A 25,566-nucleotide genomic window follows, 5' to 3' on the forward strand; every position below is an offset into this window, starting at 1 on the left:
CTCACCACCCTTTGAGTGAAAAAGTTGCCCCTCTGGACCCTCTCAAAGCCATGCTTACTGTCCCTAATCCATCCTTGTGTCTCTAAATGCCTGCAGATCCTGTCTCTCAAAATACCTTGCAACAACTTACCTACTATTGGCTCACTGGCCAATAGTTAAGCTGCCAGTCCTGTCCTTCCCTTAGTCATATTTCAGTAATTGCTATAATATCCCAGTCCCAAGTACCCATCCATGCCCTGAGTTCATCTGCCTTGCCCGTCAGGCCTCTTGCTTTGAAATAAATGGAGTTTAATCTGGACTTCCCTTGCTATTTGTCTTGTTTTTGCCTGACCTGTCTAGTACTAGGATTACTGACACAGCCTTTACTATTTGATGTGCCCTGTTTAACTTCTGTGCTGTCCTCAACCTTCTCTTCTATTTCCCTATTGCTTTGGGTCCAAACCCCTAGTTTAAACGTCCCAAGTGACTCTAGCAAATTTCCTCGCCAGGATATCAGCCCCCTTCAGTTCAGGGAAAACCCGTCCTTCTTGAATAGGTCACCCCTTCCCCAGAAAAGATACGCTTCCATAGTTTCCAGGATGTCTCACCACTTCCTTTTTAAGGAGCAAAGTTAGCTACCGGCTTATCCTTGGGAACCACTTCCAAATGTGGGAAAACTTAATTAATTTCAATCCCCGTTTATTTTGAGTAAAGAGAGTACATTGTCTGGGGCGGGTAGCACCTAGCTTTGCATGATCATGTCCGTTCTGGCTTGAATATTATCTAACTACTCTCTCCTTATTAGAAACTCGCCACTTGGTGTGCTATTTCCCACTTCTTCATGCATACTTGTTATTTCATTCTTTTGTTTCTTTGCCCTTGGTTTCAATCCAACTGTCATCTTTAAATGAACAAGTATTTTCTGTCCCCCTGTGTTTATGGACATATAAGTGAATAAAATCTTGTGTTTCACTTGGCTTCTCTGTTCTTTTCATGTGCTTTACTTCATTTTCATTGTTTATCCAATCCTACAGAAAGCCATCTTCTTTGTATGTTTTGAATGCTGCCACCTGTACCGTTGATACTCTTTGCTACTTTGACTTCTTACCTGACCAGTATTAGTTTTGATTATAGTTCCAGCAACATTTCTTTAATTACTTCCTATATTTATTCTGTAGATATCCTAACAGCTACAACAATCCAATGAATGGGACCTGTACTATGACCTGGGCAAGTGGAGCCATTCAGCCCATCAAACCTGGGCTCCACCATTCAATATGATCACAACTGATCCTCTATCTGAAAGCCGTACTTCCACTCTTTCCCCATGCTGCTTGATGCCTTTCGTGTCTAATAATCTATCTATTCCTTAAATAAGTTCATTGACTTGGCCTCCATAACTTTTATATGGTAGAGAATTCACAGGTTCACACGTTCTGAGTGAAGAAATTTCTCCTAATTTCAGTCCTAAATGGCCTACCCTGGGTCCTGAAACCTTAACCCATTGTTCTGGACAGCAGAAACATCATCTTTGCATCCAGTCTGTCCAGCCCTGTCAGAATTTTATACATTTCAATGAGATCCTTTCTGATTTGTCTAAATCCAGTTAATACAGGCCTACCCAACCTAGTCTCTCTTCCTATGACAATCCTGCCATCCTAGGAATCAGTCTGGTGAGCCTTTGCTGCATTCCCTCTATGCACGTGTATCCGTTCCTAGGCAAGGAGACCAAAACTGCACACACATTACTCCAGGTGTGGCCTCAGCAAGGCATTGTACAGCTGCAGTAGGCATCCTTGCTCTTGTACTGCAACCCTCTTTTAAACAAAGGCCAACATTTGCCTCCTTAACCTTTGCTGCAGCTGCATGCTTGCTTTCAGTGACTGGTGTACAAGGACACCCAGGTCCCTTAGTACATCAACATTTCTCAATCCATCACCATTTAGTTAATCTGCCATTCCATTTTTCTTACCGAAGTGGATAGCTTCAAACTTATCCAGTTATATTTCATCTGCCATGTATTTACCCACTCACTCAACTTGTCTAGATTCTACTTCCTCCATGCCACTCACTGTTCCACCTAATTTTGTGTCGTCAGCAAACTTGGAAATTTTACATTTGCTTCCCTCATCCAAACCATTGATATATGCCCAGCTCTCCCCCTTTACGCAACAATAGTTTTGGGCCACTTTTTTATTTATTTCTTCATGGACATTCTATTCCAGTGATATGATCACATAATCAAAACTGCTCTCCTATCTTGTGCACCGTAATAGGATCCCTACTAAGCTGCTCAGCAAGCTGAGAAAGGAAGCAATTTTTCAAACATGGTCCGCTATTTTTTTGCTCTGCCACTGTTTTGCTGTCACTGATTTTGAGCAAATTGAAATAGCCCATTCCCTGCCTAACCTCTTGCCCAGGAAATGATATCCACTAATTTCTTTATGTGGATGTGAAAGTCACTGTTTTACATAAGAACATAAGATCATAAGAACTAGGAGCAGGAGTAGGCCATCTAGCCCCTCGAGCCTGCCCCGCCATTCAATAAGATCATGGCTGATCTGTCGTGGCTCAGTTCCACTTTACCGCCCTCTCCCCATAACCCTTAATCCCCTCGCTTATCAAAAACCCATCAACCCGCGTCTTAAAAATATTTAGCGAGACAGCCTCCACCACTTCAACGGGCAGAGAATTCCAGAGATTCACCACCCTTTGAGTGAAGAAGTTCCTCCTCAACTCCGTTCTAAACCGTCCCCCCTTTATCTTGAGGCTGTGCCCCCTAGTCCTACTGTCCTTTCTGAGCGGGAAGAGTCTCTCCACCTCTATCCTATCCATCCCATTCATCATCTTATATGTCTCAATGAGATCTCCCCTCATTCTTCTAAACTCTAACGAGTACAAGCCTAGTTTATTCAGCCTCTCCTCATAGCTCAACCCCCTCAACTCCAGCATCAGCCTAGTAAACCTCTTCTGCACTCCCTCCAAGGCCAAAATATCCTTTTCCATGTTTTATGTCCTCCATCTGTTTTATGGTGCCCCCAGGCATTATCTCTCAAATTAAAATCTTGGTTTAACCAGAATTTTGTCTTATTAAACCAAACTTAGAATTCTGATTCTGCAAACTTGTTTTGTATACTGCAAACATTGGTATAAAATCATGTACTGTGCTGTTTCATAAAATATTAATGGTAATTTTGTACACTTGTTAGTCAGTGTGTTTCATTCCTCACTAGGAACTTTGTGACACTGTTGGAAAGATCCTTACCAATTGCTGAACCATTTTTGAAAATAGGTGTTTGTTTTTAATTTATTTTCAGTGAGCAGTATTATTACTTCTTCCCTTTTGTGTCTCTGGTTAAGGATGAAGGTCGGTCAGTTTGTTCCAATGCCCCAAATCCTTCACTATGCTGCTCTGAGGGTTTTTAAAAATGTATTCTTTCATGAAATGTGGACATCGCAGGCAAAGCCGATATTTGTTGCCCTTCTCTAGTTACCCTTGGTCATTTCAGAGGACAGCTGAGAGTCAACCACATTGCTCTGATTCTGGGGTCACATGTGGGTGGCGCAGTGGTTAGCACTGCTGCCTCACAACGCCAGGACTCGGATTCGATTCCAACCTTTGGTGATTGTCTCTGTGTGGAGTTTGTATCTCCTCTCCATGTCTGTGTGGGTTTCATCTGGGTGTTCGTTAAGTGGATTAGCCATGCTAAATGTGTGGGGTTATGGGGATTGGTGAGGTGGTGAGCCTGGGCCTGGATAAGATGCTCTTTCAGAGAGTCAGTGCAGACCCGTTGGGCCAAATGGCGGCCTCCTGCGCTGTAGGATTTTATGATACTATGTAGGTCAGACCAGATAAGGACAGCAGATTTTCCTTCCCTAAAGAACAGTAGTGAACTTGATGTGTTTTTTATGACAGTCAATGGTCACCATTACAGAGACGAGCTTTCAATTCCAAATGTCATTAATTGAATTTAAATTGCACCAGCGGCTGAGATGAAATTTCAACCTCTGTCCCCAGAAGATGAGCTTGGGCCTCAGGATTGTTAGTACAGTGACATTACCACTGCACCACCATCTTCCCTCAAAGGGTGAAGGCTGCTTAATCTCTGTGGAACCCTGGAAGGACCAGAGGAGAGGAGACAATCTCTCGACAAATGATTCTGTTTATAATTTAAATGGTGTGACATTCTACTGCCTATAATAGCATAAGGGTCTGCCTATCTTAACACCAAGAATGATCTCATTTTTATTTTTTAGTTTAATTATCTCCTCTGCTTTTAGTTTATTTCATGAATAAGAAAGGAGTTTGATATCTGAGCTTGTACAAAACATGCATTATGCATGAGCGTGAAAAGTTCTAACGAACAGCCCCAGTGTGAAATTTCCAACAAGATTTTATTCAGAGCATGAAACACAAACAGCTATTAAAACGTTCACTAGCTTTTAGGTTAAAAACAACGAATTTTAAAATAATTAAAGTTATTACAAACTCCCTTGTGAATGGGCTAGATCGAATAAGTTTATCTATTATTGATGTAATGCAGATAGGAAGCCAAATTTACTCAGTATGTAGTAAAGCATAGCCTGCCCACAAAACATGTGATACCAAACATTGTCAGCAAACCTTGAGGCTTTTTATAGATAATTACTGATAGTTTGTGAAATAAGTACTCCACACGTTAAAATATTCATTTGAAAAATGCATTGTTTAATTTCAATAAATTGAAATGTGAAATTCATAACAAAAAATGAGAGGTCTCTAGAATTTCGATTGGACCATCATCATCTCCTGCATTTCTCAGAGAAGGTGTGAAAGTGTGGCATTTGTGGACTTTGCTACTGAAAAGCACTGTGAGAAATAGAAACTAAAGCTAAATACCAAGACTGAAGTCCTCGTGTCAGTCTGCTCCAGCGTCTAGCATTGGAAGCATTGAAACTTTGTTTAGCAGCCACTGAAAATTGAAAGAATATGTCAGCTACAAATTGGCTCAGCTTTTGTGGTCAGCAGCAAATGTAAAATGCCAGATCTTGGTTACGTTTGCACTTACAGATTTTCCATGTGCTTTTGCACCTCAACTTGCTGTGATTAGAAAGCCATCTTCATCAGGGGATCTGGGACCAGTGTGAACTGGGAAAGGAACTGTGTGTCTCCTTAACAAATCAGACTTTGGGGCATGCAAAATCTAAACAAGGAAATACAAGTTAGAATATTTAAAATAAAATGATTCACGTACAGAAAGTATAATATGAGAAACGGGGAAGATAAGGTTAAGGAAGAAAGATAAAAAGAGATGAGGAAAGATAAAACGGTTTAAAATGTCAGACAAAATCTAAATCTGAAACAATACAACTCTACACTTGTATAAGTGTTGAAGAGCTTTTGTTTGGCAATAATGAAGATTTAAACAACTTTAAAAATTCACATGCACTTGAATGGACAAACCTAACTTTGTTGATGAGTTTAGTGGGGCATCTACTATTTCAATGCCATTAATTCCATTCCCATCCATGCATCTGAGTGCTGCATCTCCCGGCAACATACTGATGTAGCACAGTTCAAGCCTGGAATATTACTGCGGCCAAAGATAAAGAGGTAAATATACAGGGGACAGTGAAATTAAGAACGGAACAGACCTTATAAATAATAATGCGGTACAGATTCTCAGTGAGATTGGCTTGTGTCCATGTTAGTTGAACCTTATTTGCGAAGATGCTTGACATTCAGTAAGCAGTTATCTGTTGTTTGTGATCTTTTCATGGGATTAGAATTTTTCTTTCATTTTTGTTCTGCTGCAGCCAAATGGCAAGGTGTTTGGGTTGCATCCAGAATAAGAATTTGTCTCTTTTAAGATGCTGATCAATCATTGGGATATTTGAAACTTTATATTGAGTTTTATTGAATCATAAAAGTTTAATTATGTTGGCATTTAGTTATGTGGACTTAGACGAGTTTGAAGTATCTAACATATATGGAAACAAATGTACTTGATTCTCACTTAAATCTAAGTGATAATTTGGTCAATGCAGATCCGGTGCAGAATGTTTTCGAATTTTCTTTACAGCATAAAACTTCATCCATAACCTTCAATTTATTTCAAGGTTACATCAGACCTTCATAACGAATTACTTTGAATACTTAGGTATGGAATTACATCTCTGGCGAGTTGCTGAAGAACTACGATTGTCATAAGGGAGCAGCAGTTCTGTCATGTGATGCATCACCCAATGGCAATAAAATTGCTTCTGTTTCTGCAGATAAAAGTGCCAAGGTTAGTGTTTATTTTTGTTCTAAAGTCCGAAATAAATACCATGATATATCTGTTCAAAAATTGTATCTCGTTTCTGTGCATGGGATAACTTGGTTGAGACTGTAGTGCTACAGGAAAGTATAGCAAGGTGATGTGAGCCTAATAATTTGTATGCGACACAGACTATAGAAGGGATTAATTTTTCTGAATCAACACTTCCATCTGTACTATACCATATGTATAGCTGATTTATCTCCAGATTTTAAACTTGATTATTTATTGTAGTGCTTTTAATGATACTTGATGCATGTGAAGAGTTAAGCATCAGCAGTGGAAAAGTCACACTAGTGTAAAGGACTGGTGCTCTTGTTTGGTTTAAGATCCATTATAGGAGAGCTTCTACACCATATTTGGCCACGCTGTAAGACCATAAGATATAGGAGCAAAATTAGACCATTTGGCCCATCAAGACTGCTCTACCATCCAGTCATGGCTGACAAGCTTCTCAACCCCATTCTCTTGCTTTTTCCCTGTTACTTTTGATTCCATCATCAATCAAGGACCAATCTATCTCTGTCTTAAATGCACTCAATGAGCTGGCTGCCACAGTTGTCTGAGGCAACAAATTCCATAGATTTACCACCTTCTGGCTGAAGAAATCCCTCTTCATCTCAGTTCTAAAGGGTATGCCTTTATTCTGAGGCTGTGCCCTCAGATCCTAGTTGCTCCTACTAATGAAAACATCTTCCCCACATCCACTTTATCTAGGCCTTTCAGTATTCTGTAAGTTTCAATCAGCTCCCCCCTCACCTTTTCTAAACCCTATCAAGTAAAATCTATAAGAGATCTGAAAATGGAAAACACTGATAATACTAAGACTGGAACATTGCTTATTCCTCTGCTTGATGAATGCAGAAAATATAATTTTAGAATGGAAAAATGAATAAAGAATGCAGACATAAACACACAAGTCAGAAAGATACAATAGAGACAACATCATATAATGGGTTCATGGGGTATATTGTGGTCATGTTGCAGAACTAAAACTTAACCACTTCACCTGCAATGTAATACACAATGTAATAATCTTTAAAAAAAATCTTTGTCCTAATAGCAGATGAATTGTGTATTATCGTCAGAATTTCATAGGTTAAGGAAATTTAAAATCTTGATCAAGGGTTTAACCTTTAGTTTTACTCCCATCAAAAGCTACTTGACAACTTTCTGAATAATTGTGTGTTCTATGTTATTGATTTTTGTAATCTGTTAATATGTAGAACATAGTTGTGTAAATTCATGAATGTATATTAGATCAAAGTGTACTGTCCCAGATAATTTATTTCAGAGAACTTTTTTGATCTGAATATTAAGGACTCAATGGAATGCAGTCTCTCAATCTAGCTGATAGTGATTCTTCAGCATTCTAATCGAAGTGAAAATGTTTAGACCCAATGTTCTCGTGAAGGACAGTGGAAAGAGGAACTATGTTTAGAACTTACCAACATCAGGAATCATATTAAATAGACCTCATCAGGTTTCAGAAACAGTCCATGTGACCTTTCAGGTCAAACTTCAAGCCCTTCTCAAAACCGGTGATTTAAAGCCAGGTTTTGGGTTCTCCAAATACGATCAGCTGAAACATTTATGATTTGTAAGTTGATTTTGAGTATTTCTGTTACTTCAAACCTTCAGAATTGCAAGTTGACGGAGAAAGACAAACATCTTTTGCAATGGTTGGAGCATGACATAACTTGAGGTTTATTGATTCAATTTGGATTTACCCTTCAAATTTGGCAGCCTTTGTCTAACATTTTACGGCTGCAGTATAAACAAGATAAATTGCTACGGCAAAAATCTAATTGATCTGGGTAGGAAATTTGAAAGAATACATTGTAGAACATGCAAGTCTTTCATGATCTGTACATCCCAAATAGCAATCTATAGTTTGAATTATTTTGCAGGTTGTCAGAGCCATAGATCAATTTGGATGCAGTAAGCAATCCTAAATGAATCTTTTTATATTCCTGGAATGAATTGTTTCATTGAATTATGTAGACAGTAAACACTTATTACCCAATCTGCTGTCAAAAATCAAGACTGCTGCATTGCCGTATAAAAGTTGTTCTGGTTGATAAATAACAGCATTCTATTTCTATTTGCCTACAGAATACTGTTTAGGTATTAACTGATTTTTACAAGTAGATATTTGATCATATGTAAACATAAGAGAGAAATTCAGACTAGTCGCAATATATCATAGAATGGTATAGCACAGAGGAGGCCATAGTGTCCATGCTGACTTTGGGAAGAGCTGTCTAATTAGCTCCACTCCTCTGCCCTTTTCCCTTTAATTTAGTTTCCCTTAAAGTATTTCTTTTGAAGTTACTATTGAATCTCCTTCCAACGCTCTTCCAGGCAGTGCATTCCAGACCGTAACAACAGACTGCATAAAAAGAAGTGTTCTTCTCATGTTGCCTCTGGGTTTTTTTCAACAATCGTTTTAAATCTGTTTCCTCTGGTGACTGACCCTTCTGCCATTGGGAATTGCTTCACCTTATTTATTCTGTCTAAACAATCCATGGCTTTGAACAACTCCGCAAAGCCTCCACTTTATTATTCTCTGCCCTGAAGAACGATCAACTGCAGCTTCTTCAGTCTCCCACATAACTGAAGGTCTGCTTCCCTGAAACTGCTTGAGATTTTCAGTGGCACAGAATCGCTAACAAGGAAAGGACATTTCAAAGGTGTCCGCTGACAGTTAAGCCTGGAATGAAATCAACCTGGAAGTTCAACCCAATCCAGTCCTTTCATTGTTCTGCCCTCACTAGTGGTTTTTGGGTGAAACAATCTCTGAGATTGCCAGAGCTCATCCTTCGTGACCACTGATGTCATAAATGGTTAGCAAAGCCACAGGTGACCAGGTTGTTCACTCAAGATGAACTTGTGATTGAGTCATCAAGGCAATACCTTTCTGGACTGCAAGTTATAGCACTCACTGTCAATATGCACCTTGTAACAGACCATTAAGATGTCACACTCAGTACAAGCGTGAGGATTGGATAATATAGACTGATCACACTTTGTAAAAATGGCCCAAACTCTGCTAAGGTGGCTACAACTTAACATATATGACTTGAAACACTTGGACTAAGTAAAGTTTATTTATTAGTCACAACTAAGGCTTACATTAACACACTGCAATGAAATTACTGTGAAATTCCCCTAGTCAGCACACTGTTGGGCCTGTTTGAGTCAATGCACCTAAGCAGCACATCTTTCAGACTGTGGGAGGAAACTGAAATACCCAGAAGAAACCCACGCAAACACGGAGAGAATGTGCAAACTCCATACAGGCAGTGACCCAAGTTGGGAATTGAATTCGGGTCCCGGTGCTGTGTGGCAGCAGTGCTAACCACTATGCCAATGTGCAGTATTTGATAGTGTGGCCAACATCTGGGTAAACATGGACTTGAATAGGCAAACTTTGCAGCCACCTGGGAAGTTTAAACATCTTATTATGAAAGGATGAATTAGTGTTTAAAGAATATGAAACTTCTAGCCTGTTGGTTTCAGAGTGAAAAGTCTGACAACACCAGGTTTTAGTCCAACCGATTTACTTGATAGTAAACTCACAAGCTTTCAGAGTGCCACATTCGACAAACTAGAACTCAAGCTGGGACAGAGATAAGGGTGAATGACCATTATCAACTGCTATTGTATCATGGTGGTCTGGACCCCAGAGTGTTAACCCTGCAGTCATGTTACTGAAATTAACTGTCAGGGACTGCAGTAATTTGCAACCTGAATAAACTTAATCTGAGTGTGAGAAGCTACTGAAATATCAGGAAATAGCTGTGTCATCATAACTATTAATCCTTCTAAAGTAGCCAAAGTGTTGTAATTGTTCTAGCTTCCAAATCAACCTGACAACCAATTCCTAATTTCTTGTTTACAAGAGACTTTGCAGATTCATGAGAATGCTTTGTTTTTAAAAAATCTTTCATTCCAATTAAAGAATCCACAGAGACCTTGAACACATGTTCACTATCTATGTGAATGCCAGCAGAGTCTCAAGATCTTTGTTGGAAATCGGCGTGGAGCTGATTTCAGTATTTAAATTAACATTGGCATTTCATTAGCGGGCCAGGACTTAATGAGCATTCCCCTCCCTACCCCAAAGGAGTGGTTCCCACCAGCAGGGTTACAACAGCTGCCCATGGATGGGGGACAGGCAGTCTATCCCGCTGGAGGGAATAGGGGCCATTGAGGTCCCCCTAGCAGGTCGGGGTTAAGAGGAGTGCCCTTGGGCAGGGCCAGCCTGGCCCTCAGCACTGCTCAAGGGACAAACTGGCAATGCACAAGGGGTACCTTGGCACTGTCCATCAGGAGCCAGAGAGGGGTGTGGGGAGGGGGGAGTTGGGACTGTTGGGGGCAGTGGTCAAGGAGATTGGGACTGGCCGGGGAGGGTGATGGTTTTGGCAGCAATTGGAAGGCCAGCAGTGCAGGGCCACTGCGCGTGCGCCAATCTCGGCACTGACAGATCAACACGTGCAGTGGCCTGCGCAGATTTTCAGAGTGAAGCACGCTAGAGCACTCTGCAGTGCTCAGCGTGTGGGAGATTCATTCTGGAAATCAAGCTAAAAAGACCAGCAGGGATTACTCCAGTTTTCATGCAAATTTGGCACTTAGAATTTTTTTTTGGGAGAATCGCACCCCTGGTGGCTTCTTCACAATATGCTTTCCTACCTATTTTTGTATTATTTGTAAATTAAAGTATGGGGCCTTTGCTCCCTTCATTATGTCCCTGATGTAAATTTAAAAAGTTGATGCTCCAGCACAGACTCGTATGGGCCTCCACTCATCACTTCTTGCAAATCAGACAGAGATTCATTCATGGTGCTCTGTTTTCTGCCAACCAGCCTTTCTGCAATCCAGACCAAAATGTTACCCTTAAACCATGAGCTTTTGTTTTGCAATAGCCTTTGATGCGGCACTTTATCAAGTTCTCTATTGGAAATCCATGTATATCCGTGTTCCCATCTATCCATGGCACATGTTAATCCTCTAAATAATTCTAGTAAATTAATTAAGCATGATTTTCCTTTCGTAAAACCATGCTGATTCTTCACAATTACCTTGTGTTTGTCTAACATGTTCCCTACGACCGATATCAAACTAACTGGCCTATTTCCTGTTTCCTGCCTCCCTCCCCCCTTGAATAGAAGAGTTAAATTTGCTACGTACCAGCCTGATGGAACCTTCCCAGAATCTAATAGATTTTGGAAAATTAACACCATGTATCTACTCACTCATTCCTTAGCTCTTTTAAGATCCTAGGATGAAGTCCCATCAGGACCCGAAGACTTGTCAGCACAGAGCTTCAGTATTGCTTCCAAAGCGATTTTAAGTTCACCAAGTTCCCCTCTCTCCTCCACCTGCCCATTTACAGCTATTACTGGGATGTTTCTTTGTATCATCCCTGGTGAATACAGAAGCGAAATATATGTTTGTTTCATCTGCCATTTCCTTATTATCTACTATTAACTCCATATTGTCACTCTACAAAGGACCAACATTCACTTTTTTCCTGTGTAAACACCTGTGGAAATACTTGCTATTTAGCTTCCTCTGGTATTCAGATTTCTCTCCCCTGATTAACCTTTTAGTCATTCTCGATTATACTTTAAATTCTGACCAATCAACTGGCCTGCCACTCATCTTTGCGCCATTATATGTTCTTCCCTATGATTGATGCTTTCCTTAACTTCTTTAGTCAACCATGAATGATGGCTTCCCCCCTTTAGAGTTTTTCTTTACAGCAGGAATATACTTTATCTGAGTATTCTGACATATCCTCTTAAATGTCTGCCACTGCTTCCCTTCAAATTGGATTTGTTATTCGTTTTAGAACAATCTCAAAATGATGGTTCTTGAAAGACAAGGTTCTTAGACAAAATGGCTTCTTAAATAAGTTTCCATCTTTTAAATAAGTTTCAATGATAATCAAGGGATTTATCTTTTGGTACCGGCATCAAGTTCTGAAAATCCTACTCAAGGTCTCAATCTTAGAGGGCCCAGAATATCAGACTCCATCTCTGTTCATTGTGATTCCAATAGGCTATCAGTATTGTCCTTCATAATCTTTGGCTTCTGTCCAAGTCATTATCAGTTTGTAAGTCAGAAATTCTTTGTTGGAAAACTGCCTTGTTGCTCAGGATAGTAAATGCCAGACATTCAGGTGGGCAAACCTAATTTATTTGGCATGACAGTTACATAATTAAAGGATCATCAGGTGACTTCCAAAGACTTCTTCCAAGTCTGACTTTCTGCCATAGGAGATCCCTAATCAGCCTTTTTAATCATGCATTTATGTCTCGGAACTGTAGATCTCATTATCTGGATGACAGACATGCGTTGTTCTCCACTGTTGACAGATCCAAGTTTATTTGTTAAATCAAGGCATTTTGCATACCCTGTGGATTATGTGTTATGAACCAAATGTAACATGACTTGGAAGGTCAATTTTCTATTGTTAAAGTATAAGGGAACAATGCGAGAAAATGATGTACTTTTTTTTTAGCCCAGGCCATACTTGTGTTTTAGAACAACTTCAGAAAGGTGAATTCAGGAACTGTGGAACATTCTTCGTATCTTTATGAAAGATGCCTATTTGACCTTGTTGCTTTATGTAATTTGACTCTGTGTCACTGACAAAAACATCTGCCTCCCTCTTCAACCAGAGCACAATTTAGCTAGAATGCTACTGTTATATGGAGGCTTGTGATCACTACACTTGTCAGGATTATCTTCATTTGTTAAATAGAAACGTCCTTCATCTATCACATGCCCTCTCAACCAAATGTACATGTCCCTTTCACAAAACCCAGTTTATTGCAGATATCACAACACCTGCATGTTGCCTAATATCCTCTGGAAGAGAAGAAAACTTAGAGGAAGAAGCTAGATTTCAGTTTTTTTACATGCTTATATCAAGAAATGTCTTGCTTTAATGCCCATTTGATTTTGTACTTTGATCTTGGTTGTATCTAGTAAAATGTTCAAAAAGCTATCTTTGAAAAATGACAAGGGTGTTGGTTCAAAGAATTGAACAAACTGCATCATTTAATTAAAGTTAGTGGTACATACTTGCATACTCAAAACCAGGTATATCTGCATGGTAGATGAAAATTCAACTTGGCCTTGAAATAGGAGACTTGAAGGATCAAGTTAATTACGAACATCTTGTGCATCAATTTCAAGGCCCAGGAGAAGCATAAGGTGCTAAATAACAGGGCCTTTGCCTTCAGGGAGCCCATGCTCAACTCGCAACTTTTACCTTTACCGACAGCTCTACTCTTCCGTCAAGTAGCCACCTCACGCCTCTATGCACTCACAAATAAATGCACAGTGGGTGCTTCGCTCTGGGACAAAACTATGGCGCTCAAGATCCAGTTGTCTTGGAGAAAGAGCCCGAGTCTGTGTGCCAAAGATTGAATTCTGGGTAATGTAGTCCACCCTTGGCGGAACTTTCACACTCCCATGCAGAAACTGGACTGCTAAAAACCTACAGAAGTTTCCCTCTAGGAGAGATAGGAGATTGGGCTTGGGAGACCTGGAGGAGTGGCAATTGCAGCAACAGCAAGTCCCCGGGTGGTTGGAGTAAAGGGCAGAGTGGGGAGGGAGGCATATGCTCTATTCTGGGCATTTGTATGTGTGGTTACAATTTAAAATGAGAAGATATTTATCACTCAATACGAAGTGTAATTTTGTTATTAACAACACCCACTCGTATGAGTAAAAATAGCATGTTTTTGCAGGTGAATTGGATAGTGCAAATTTACTGGAAGGTTTTGCCATTTTAAAATTTGAAAGTGAAACCAGGAGTCAAGCTCCAGTGGAACATGTCACTTAGTTCAAGATGTTCTCACTTGTACATGGGATGTTATTTGCAGTGCTGTGAGGTTCATAACTTTTGGGTATTACTGTATAGATTTGCATAGGGCCAAACTCAAAGAAGCAGAGCTGGTTTCATTATGGGACAACCAAGCTGTGTATAATTATCTAACTGAGCCGTGATTATAAAGTATATCATACTGGAACCTGAGGTTTTGATGGGCTTTGTAAATAGAGGCATATACTACACAAGCAAAGAGGTTTTGCTAAACCTGTGTTAAAGTTTGACCCCACTGTGATCATGGTCGACAATCACAGAATCCCTACAGTGCAGAGCCAGCACCGACAACAATCCCACCCAGGTCCTAGTCCCACGAGAAAGGTCAATTTAGCATGGCTAATCAACCTAATCCACACACCTTTGGATTGTGGGAGGAAACCCACATAGACACGGCAAGAACGTGCAAACTCCACACAGACAGTGACCTGAGACTGGAATTGAGCCAGGGTCCCTGGTGCTGTGAGGCAGCAGTGCTAACCAATGTGCCACTGTGTCATCCCTAAACTGGGCAACTGAAGGTTGTGAGGGGATGATTAAATGGGGTGGGGCAGAAATGGACCTGGAAATAGAAGAAGCGCTGTGGCCCATGATTTCTTTCCCTAACCCTGATTAAATGGTCCTTTTTGTCTCATGAGTGGTTAAGCACTTATTCACCTAGATAAGAGCATATTGAAGAATGAAAAGACCAAAATAATTATGAGAGAAAAGATAAATGAAATAAAAACAAAATTCACAGCATTATCTGAAAGAAGTGACGTTTTAAAGTCAATGAAAATTAAATTTAATAATTAACTGCATGCAGAGGAAGGTTTTGGTTGACTTTTTAAATGTTAAAACTGATGAATTCATGTATGAATTGGTATTTTCTGTTGCTTGAATTCTATTATTTATAACATCAATTGTGATAGATATAATTAGCCAAGCATTTTCTCAGTGCCTTCTGCTTTGTGCATCATCAAATAATTATGAGGAAAGATGGAATGAATGAAAAAGATAAATGAAATAAATATAAAATTTGCGTCATTATCTGAAAGAAGTGACATTTTAAAGTGTATGAAAATTAATTTTAATAATTAACTATTATCTTGGGGAAGAGCAAAGTCGGAAAACTGCAAGGAAATCGCTTTTCAAAATACCAAACCAGTAAAGAATATTACTGATATGTATCATCTGCAACATTATTTGTAAACCTGTGAGGAGTACTGTTACAAGGCTCGACTGTAATAGAGACATATGTTGCAGATATAAAAATAATACATTATGCAGAGTTACTGCACCCGTTCAGAATCTAAATATGGCACCGGAAATTCAAGTATTTATTAGTTCAAAGATGTCAAAGCTTCTTATTGAGTAGAACATAACTATTGGCATTACTTTAGAAGAATACTCAAAGTAAGCAAGTGGTATTTTAAGACCATCAGGATTCCTATTGATACGAGATGTTTTGCTTTCTGTAATATTTCTGGCAACAAGACTAGCTAACGTAAGGACAGGAGCAGGAGGCCATTCAGCCCCTCGAGCCTGTTCTACCATTCAGTGAAATCATGGCTGATCTGTGACCTAACTCAATATACCTGCCTTTTCCCCATATCTTTATGTGCCTTTGGTTGACAAAAAGCCTGCAATCTCAAGATTTTAAATTAACATTAAACCTAGCATCAACTGCCCTTTGCAGAAGAGAGTTAGAAATCTATGACTGTTTTTGTGTAGAAGTCTTTCTAAATTCACTCCTAAAAAAGGCCTGACTACTTTATAGGTTTTGTGCCTTAATCCTAGACTCAACCGCTGCACCTACCCTAACACTTCTCCTTAATATCTTGCAAACTTTGGCCAAATCACCCGTAACATTTTAAATTCCAGGAAGTACAACCCTAGCCGCCTCATAATTTTACAAAAAGGGTCACTTTAGTATTTTAATCATTGACAGAGCAGCTGATAAAGAGTGAGCCAACTGTGTTCCAAATGTACTTTTAGGTAATGTTCCATAGCTTTCAGGTGTAGAACATGAAAAATAAAACTTCTGCTACGTAATAAAATTCACATATAAGAGTGACATCACTCATTCCTAGGCAGTGGAACCTTGATGTTGGCTATTGCAATCAGTATCCACTCTGCACAGCTAAAATTAGAGGTGCCAACTAATAGCTTGTGGGAGTCTAGCCACTGCACTAAGCTCTGGAATTCCCTCCCTAAACCTGTTTACCTCCTCCTCCTCTAAAATGCTCCTTAAAATCTGCCTCTAGGACCCAGCCTTTGGATGTTCCTTAATATTGCCTTATTAATTTTTGCTCGATTGTTGTTAACTTGTTACTAAACGTGACACCAGACATCAGTACCACTGCAACGTTGTCAACTTGTATTTATATAGAGTCTTTACAGTCAATAGACTACTTTTGACATGCAGCTATACTTGGAATGAAATTTTGGCAAATATATTTTCTGATTTGTTTGTACATTTTTATAAAATATGGTGTTAGTTACTTTTAACTTCATTTGAAACATGATACGTGTGTGTGTGTGCGCTTTTTTTTAAAGATTTGGAGCCTGAACAGTACGATGCCTCTTCATGTTTTGACTGGTCACAGTGCCTGTGTACGGAGCTGCAGGTTCACTTGGGATAATGAATACTTGGCGACCGGAGATGACAATGGTGAAATCAGGGTACCTATCACTTGCCTTCATTTTTTTCAAATATCTTCTCTTTTCATGGGTTGACTTGGTAAAACCACACCATATTGTAGGAATTGAATTTGTTTCCTAAATGTTCATTATTGTGCTGGGACTATACCCAAACGAACACTCACACAAGCAAAGCTTAATTTATCCTGCCTGTAATGTGTGTGACTTGCATTGCTGAGTGACACACAAGCATCTTGAAAGGAAAAAGAAGGAAACTTAATGTCAGTATTGTAACAAAGAGATGACTAATGTCCTAATGCCAATTTTGTAACTTCCTGGCATTTGGGTGAGAACTGAGTCATTCATAAAAGTAACATGTACAACACACACCAAGGACTACTAGCCTGTTAATTTAAAGAAACTGAAGAAAGCAAATCTTTGGTTTTGAAGACTGACTTGTAACTATTTTTGTACATATTATTTTAGTAAGATATTTTTGGTTGACTTGTCAAGCAGGTTATATTTCACGGATTGTGGCAGTGCTGTACTTAGTTTAAATTTGAATGAGGATTCTGTTTTTATGTTTTTCTGAAGGAGAAGCAACACTGGCTTTCAGACCATTGAGCATAATATCGAAACCCTGCCTATATACCAGTGCTCATCAGTTGTAAACACAGGCAAGAGTGTATTATCTTGCATATGGCAACAGACTCTGAATCAGCAGGCTGGCAGTGGCAGGGTTGTGCCATCAGTGAAGATCCAAGCCTTTCATATTCCACAACTGATATGGCACTGCCATTGGCTGTGAAGCCATGATGTGGAGTTGCCAGTGTTGGACTGGAATAGGCACAGTAAGTAGTCTCACAACATCAGGTTAAAGTCCAACAGGTTTATGTGGCAGCACCAAATAAACCTGTTGGACTTTTAGGGTGTTAAGAGACTGCTTACAATGGCTGTGAAAGCTATTTCACCCCTTTTATGCCTTCAGATTGGAATACTTTTCACCATCTTTTTTGCCCTGTTCTTCCCCTATAGACTTGATGGAAGCTACAAACTAGTTGAATTGCCTTTTAGATCTTACCAGATGCTTCTAAATTTTTCATCCAAATTTCACCAGAAGTGCAATTTTGCACCTTCTTTCGACCTCCATCCCAAAGTTTTACTCACTCTTTGCAAAAGGCCAAAAACGCACCAGGATCTATGACCATATCTTCAAATGAGCTGACTGCAAAATTGAAACAGCTCACTGCACTTCTGGCTAACTTTGTCCATGGACCTTGGTATTCTGGGCTGAACTTTTCCAAGGCACTCCAGCGTAAAATGAAAGAAACTCAGTAGAGCTGGGAGTTGATACAACTTTCTTTCCTTAAGATACTTGAGACCGACTACCTTTGGGAACATTGCTCAAATTTCCTTTCCTACTTGAACTCAGAAATTTAGATATAGTTACCGATACTGACATATTCAGTGATTGTGTTTTTCTCTGAGCTCAGTAGTGGGAAAGAAACATAACTTCTCTAGTATTCAAATATATAGCATGCCTACTAACCACATATTCACAACCATATTCAATGAAAGCATATGCAGGTTTTTGTTGCTGAATTGTTGATTTGACTATGAAAGGGTGTGGACCTCCCTGGTACCTAAAAACACCCCTTGTTCAAGTGAGTGAACATTATTACAAGCATGCAGAGTTTTTATTTAATTATGAGTCACAGTAGGCTTACATTCACACCGCAATGAAGTTACTATGAAAATCCCCTAGTCGCCACATTCCAGTGCCTATTCGGGTACGCTGAAGGAGAATTTAGCATGCACACTTATACACCTTTGGACTATGGGAGGAAAGCAGAGCACCAGGAGGAAACCCAAGCAGTCTGGGGAGAATGTGCAAACTCCACACAGACAGTGACCCAGGCCGGGAACTGAATCCGGGTCCCTGGCATTGTGAGGCCATTGTGCTAACCACTGTGCCACCATGCTGCCGCAAGGAGAAGCCCAGCTCTCAGGAGTGGGGATTCTGCAGTACAATACTTGAACAATCAATTTGTATAGTTAAAAGATTCTTGCTTCGCATCCCAGTGTCCGCAGTATTTTGCCTTGACTTGACAAGCTGTTTCTTTAATTACATCATCTTCCTACCTCACTTTCTTCCCCCAATATCATCTCCTCTTCATTAGATTTTTTATCTATCTCCAACGTAAGCATCTATCAAATTTTAGCACCTTAGGTTTTACGCCAAGTATCCCATGATCCCCATTCATCAATCTTCCCTTACACTAAGCAGCACAGTGGAATCGTAGATTGCTTGCTTAACCCCGGAGCCCATCTTCAGCAGGTGAGGAAGCGAAAAGTAGTTAATCTTAGAATGGATGTCTTTTTGTGTTTCTTTGATTAGATCTGGAAGGTACAAGATGGATCTTTACTCCATATCTGCTCGGAAGAATCAGAGAACAAGGATTCCAAACATGGAGGCTGGGTCACAGATCTTCACTTTTCTCCTGACAGTAAGAGATTGGTCTCCACTGGTGGCTACATAAAGGTAAGAGCAAATAAATTGGCAGCTCTTGAAATGTGGCATCAAAGAAACATTCTACTTTCACAATTTTGTTGAACTTTTTCTTTATTAAGTTTTTGTTGTTGACTTGCCTCTAAATTTAGCTAGAAACTAGGTAAATGTTCATTATTTTCAACCAGGGATACTACTATAGCCTTGAAGCAAATATTTCATCGTTATCATATGCTCAATTGCTTATATGAAAATCTGATATCTAGTTCCATGGATATAAAACTGATCATTCTGATTTTAATTATTTATTTGTGATGTTTTGTTACCTATTCCTTTTTCATGGACTTTTTTTTATGAAACATGAAGAAGATAATGATTCCCATCTCTACAAACCTTGTCTAGATCATCTTGTTAACAATACCTTGAGGGTAGAGTGGTTATTTATAGCATTTACTGGGTAAGTTCATGCCCACCAGCAAACTTACTGATACAATCCTTGCTGTGGGGTAGTAGCAGCAGGTTTTAAATTATAATCATGTTTCTGCTAACCTTTTAACTTTAGGATTTATGGAATAAGGCATGTTTTTATTTGTTCATGGGATGTAGGCATCACTGGAAACAGTAGAAGTTGTTGCCAACTTTCTGTTTGAGAATAATTTATTTGAATGCAATGTGCAGAAAAGCACTGATGATAAGATGCACGCAATCATACTGTCAGAAGTGAGCTGCAACAATTCCAAATACTCTTTAATTCCCAGCGAGTAAATGGAATTGAAATCCAGATTCTCTTCAGACTAATTTTTCTTGATAATCCAATAGGCATATTAATCCTACACTAGGTCATGAGGCATTTTTGGAAGATGCATATTCTGGAAAGTCATGTGGAACGGACAAATAAGTTGGTTTAAAGTTTGAGATGGGTCCAATCTGCATCTGTGAATGTGGTTACTTGAAACGTAACATTTCTGCGTTTGTCTTTAATGTGCTCCTTAGTCTGGCCAGAAAACAAGCAAGGTTAACCAATAAGCAGCTGAGTTAGCAGCAATGACGCAGCACCAGATTTGATTTCCAGCCTATGTATAGTTAGCTGGCCTGGCTTTACTGGTTTGCTGTTGATCTCAGTGACCCATGACAGAGAAGGCAACCTGACATTGGCTCTTGTTCCTTTCAAAAAAAGGTTGGCACCCAGAGATTTGTAAGTCAGAAGGGAATTGTGTAGAAAGTTGGCAAACAAAAGGATTTGCTTGCTTGGTTTTACCAAGGAAACGTGATTTTTATAAGAATAGTATGGTTATTTTGCATGGTAGGAATCCAGTTGATGCTGAACTATTGTTTAGCAGTAGTCCATTCCCCACAACATATTAATTTTAAATGACTAGCATTTCAAAATAAAATATCTGCACTTGACTGAGTACGTGAAACCTGGTCAGTCAAGTGTACAGTATTGGAATCAGAAGTCAGTCTTATATAAACAATGTACTCGTGTTTTTCCCCATCCAGTGACTAAGCAATGATAGAACCTTAGACCTCTTAACAGAGCAGGCAGCCGCCATTCACCCCATCGAGTCTGCACTGACTCTCTGAAAAAGCACCTTACCCTGGCCCACTTCCCTGCCTTATCCCCACAATGTGGATGTGCTAGCGTTGGACTGGGGTAAACACAGTAAAAAGTCTGACAACACCAGGTTTTAGTCCAACCGATTTATTTGATAGTGAACGCACAAGCTTTCGGGTTAGTCCCTTCGTCAGGTGAATGGAGAGTTCTGGCCTCAGACAGAGCATATAAAGCACAGACAGTTTACGGATTACTGATTAGGATGTGAATCTTTACACCTAACCTGCTGTTCAAGTCTTGAAGTGGCCGACAATGTGAGTGGAAGGAGCACTGATCACAGGTTAAAGAGATGTGTATTGTCTCCAGACAGTACAGTGAGTGAGGTTTTGCAAACCCAGGCAAGTGTTGGGGGTTACAGATAGTGCGACATGAACCCAAGATCCTTGTTGAGACCGTCCTCATGTGTGTGGAACTTGGCTATCAGTCTCTGCTCAGCGACTCTGCGCTGTCGTGTGTCGTGAAGGCCGCCTTGGAGAATGCTTACCCGAAGGTCAGAGGCTGAATGCCCGTGATCTGTAAACTGTCTGTGCTTTATATGCTCTGTCTGAGGCCCGAACTCTCCATTCACCTGACGAAGGGACTAACCCGAAAGCTTGTGCGTACTATCAAATAAATCGGTTGGACTAAAACCTGGTGTTGTCAGACTTTTTACTGTGTTATCCCCACAACCCTGTGTATTTACTGTGACTGCGCCACCATAGAAATAAAGTAATTTTGCATTTTTTTTCCTTAGGACAGATTTCTCCCTCATCCTCTATTACTTATTCATGAAAGTTCCGATTCCCCATGGAAGGTTTCATTCATAATCCATCTTTTGTCATTTTGAGAATAGTCTGTTTAATATGTTGGTTCCACAATGAAAATGCTTTGGGCTACTCCATTCATAATTACAAAAAGGTTTCCCATCTGGCAACTGAGTGATTGAATGGACTGATTCCTCCGTAATGATTTATAAGATGAATTTAGAAACACTGATTGTACAGTACAAAGTGGATTGTAACCACCGAGGAAAGTTTCTGAATTTGCTGTATGTTTAAATAGAGGCAATCTCATTCGTGGTGCTAAGATCGTCACTGTAGTTTTTTCAGAAATAGGAACATGCCAAATCATATTCAACTGAATTTTGAAAGGCTTGAACGTCAGTGACAGAAAGCCAGCATCTTATTGTTGCACATGATGTGTGTTCAGTGGGAGTGAGGACTCCCTAGAGTGTGTGCAACCGTTAAATTCAAGAATACTTCACAAAGCTGGCAACTATCAAATGATAATTCATATATGTATTGACATTTTAATCTATCACTTAAATGACTTAACATTCAGCTGGACAGTGAAAACACCACTCTGGCCACAATTGCTTGCTTTAGACCAAATATTCAGTACAACAAGGGTAAAGAAAGACCTTGTGGCCTTGCAGATAGTTTTTCTTTGAGAGCACAAGTTCTTCTAAGAATGTAGCAGTATACCTTGGGATCTATAAAAGGATCTTAAACAAAATCGATGTTTAATCATAATAAAAACAAAAATTGCTGCAAATACTCAGCAGAGTCAGATAGAATCCGTGGAGAGAAAAACATTTCACGCCAGGAATAAAAGGGAAGACCTGTGATGGGGTGAAAAACTGGAGAGACTAAATTACAAGTGTTGGCGGAAACAGGACTAAAGGATTGGTACAATTAAAGAAACAAAGGATGTACCTGAAGGATATGTGAAAGGCAGAATGATAAACCGCTGCCACCCAAAAGACCAAGATACATAAGATATTTAGTCTAACTACGACAAGTCGCATTTTGGGGGTGTGGGGTGGGCAGGGCTAGGTGAATGCAATGGAAGAAGTCAAGAAGATGGTCAAAACAAAAGTTTTGAAATCATAGCATGACAGAAAGATTTAGGGACGGAATTTTGACCCCTGCAAGTTAGTTCATTCAAGTTCAAGATCAAAGACGTGAGAATATCTAGAACCTTTAACCGTCCATCTACCAGGTCTGGCTGGACCATATCAAGTGTTTTTGGGCCTCATTCTCCCCTGACAAAACTTCCCGTCACTCCAGAATCAGAGTAGAGAACTGAGGTGACCCCCAGCTTCCTGCTTTACACTGACAAGGTCCTCCTCTACTTTGTTTCTTTCAACAAATGTACAGAGCTCCTGCTGGTTTTGGGCCACTACAATTGAGAGGCTTCTGTCAGCTTGTTTCTGCTGCTTTCTTCCCTTCCTCATTCTCATAGTCAACCATACTGAGGATCACCCTGCCCTCACCCTCTCTAGTTTCATTCCCATCTCCCATCATGCCCCCTCTGATCAACCTCCTATTACCTTGATCCATTTCCCACTCAACTGCTACTCATCTAACGTCCCTAGCTGACCCTATGTTAACAACACCCTCCTCCTCATCCCACCCTCAGGAAACTCATCAAACCCCCTGTGTCGCTTAAAATTGTTAATCTCTAACCATTCTTTCCTCAAGTTTTCCTCACCCAGATCTGTTTCCCATCTTTCCTGGAAGTCTGTTTTTGAATCCCTCCAGCTAGCTTTCTGATCCATAATAGAAGGTAAATATCTCTGATCAAAGTCTCAAATGATTGCAGCAAATGTGTATTAGTATTCAAAGTTCCTCAACCTGAGTGCACTTTGACACAGTCAACCTAAACTATCGTTACGAATGCTCTTCTTCCATTGCCCAAATGAGTGGAACTGTCCCCACTTCTTTCTATTCTTAGTATATGATTAACAGCCAGAATATCCTAATGGTTTCTCTTCCTACACTGACACTGGTTACCCCAGGAATCCTCAAGTATCTCTTTGGCCTTGTGAGAAACGGTTTGATACTCACTTTTATGATCCGCCCCTTGAATCAAAGACACGGATGAGTTCAGCTAACTGTCGGTTTATTCGATCTTGCAAGAAAGGGTGCCGTCCCGTGGGTACACACACCTTGCTTTACACAATCATAGTTTATATACATTTTTTTAGATAACAATAGGACAGCCCTCCTTTCTTCATTGGTTACCACTTCCTAATCTCTTTACCGAGTGAGCTCCTCCCTTGTTGACATCCCATTAACTCTAATCCAATCACCCCCTTTAAAGCTTAAATCGTTTTACCTCTCATCAATTCAGCTAACTCTTTTTCATTGTCCTGTAAATTGCTAACACATTTATTTTATATGGTGTAAATTAGTTCGTTTTCCTATCTCTTTTCTGAAGACCCCAGGCGCCTGCCAGTCTCATGTTTTTTTTCTTTTTCTGTGTTTCATCATCTGCTGGTCTTAGCGTTTAACCCCTTAGGTTACAATAACGGTTCTGTCATGGTTTCCGCCCCAGATGGCTTGACTCAAAAATTACACTACCATCCCTTACAGCCTCCTTTTCTTTGCCGATATGATCCTTGGCAGGAGCATCTGCTGAGTTAAAGCCAACTTCCACATGTATGCTGACAACATCCAATTTTACCTGTCCACTGCCATTCTCAACCTTACCATTGTTGTCAGACTACTTGTCCAACATCCAGTCTTAAATGAGGCACAATTTCCCCCAGTAAATGGTGAGAATCCATTCCTTTTGCCCTGCAACAGAGACAACCCCGTTCCAAATTTAAGGTCAGCTGCCCACAATCAGGCCTCAATAGCTCTGCTGCTGAAATCACATTCGATATCTGTATCTTCCTCTAACACTGTAACCACCTGGACCCGCAAGCTTACTGTCCTTTTGTTTTTGGCTTGTGCACCATTCCTTCTCTCTCGCTAGTGGTGGTCTTACTTTTAATCATCTGTGCCCCAGGTTCCTTTCTTACCACTTCCTTTATAGCCCTCCTTGAGACCTACCTCTTCAACCAAGCCTTTGATCACCTCAGCTCGTATCAGTGCCTTTTGTTACTTTTCCTTAAACCTCTGTGAAGCACCTTGAGATTTTTTTTCTATGTTAAACATACCCAAGAAACAAAAGTTGTTTTCTTCGTGTCTGGAAGAAGAAATTGTAATCGCACTGTACTCCATTGTGTGCATCCTTATTTTTCAGTTGGAAGAGTTGAGTTTTATGTCAGTTCAGAGAAAATTTAAGTCACAACATGCAATTGTAAAACATGCCCTTTGGTATAATTAATCCTGTTTGTAGATGGGTTATTGTTAATAGACTATTCTTGTCCATTAATCACCTAATTAGCTTGAGAATAAATGCTTCACATTGAGGCAGTCGCCTTTGTAATGGTCTCGAGCAGCCCTGCAGAGTCCATGCTATTTATGCACATTACTTATGTCCTGTTACAATTTTAATTAAGACTTTGTCGGAGCCATGGCTGAGAATTATTCTATCAGTGTTAGCATGCTAATACTGTGGTCTGGACAAATACTGCGTAGTTACTGTTACTATGGTAACGCTCTGTGAAAACTCTGACGAACAGAAAACATTTGCATACAGATTTTGTCAGGGGAGCTGTGGATTACTTACATTTTGTGGATGTTTTAGTTGCAGTTATTGAATGACATTGAATCCATAGATGCAAATCCACCTTTTGTTACAATTATTTGAGGGGGGGGATGCGGGGAGTGAAACTGTCTTACTTGCTGGAGATGGATATTTGGCACCTTTTGTAACATTTGTTCAAGTGATCATTTTTCAGTTGGCTGTTAAACTATGATTGGTACCCACC

General features: G+C 39.9%; 1 protein-coding gene across 2 annotated transcripts in view; it reads left to right on the forward strand.

Annotated features, from left to right (window-relative positions):
* The window catches only part of apaf1 (apoptotic peptidase activating factor 1), a 200,877-nt gene that overhangs the window by 139,848 nt on the left and 35,463 nt on the right, over positions 1 to 25,566 (forward strand). For both annotated transcript variants that reach the window (XM_080207306.1, XM_080207307.1), the window contains 3 exons: positions 6,120 to 6,248; positions 16,717 to 16,842; positions 19,199 to 19,342. In XM_080207306.1, coding sequence (XP_080063432.1) covers positions 6,120 to 6,248; positions 16,717 to 16,842; positions 19,199 to 19,342 — 399 coding nt within the window. The remainder of the gene's footprint in view (positions 1 to 6,119; positions 6,249 to 16,716; positions 16,843 to 19,198; positions 19,343 to 25,566) is intronic.

The sequence above is a fragment of the Carcharhinus amblyrhynchos genome, chromosome 19 (assembly GCF_965287045.1).
Source record: "Carcharhinus amblyrhynchos chromosome 19, sCarAmb.v2.hapA, whole genome shotgun sequence".
Taxonomy (NCBI): domain Eukaryota; kingdom Metazoa; phylum Chordata; class Chondrichthyes; order Carcharhiniformes; family Carcharhinidae; genus Carcharhinus; species Carcharhinus amblyrhynchos.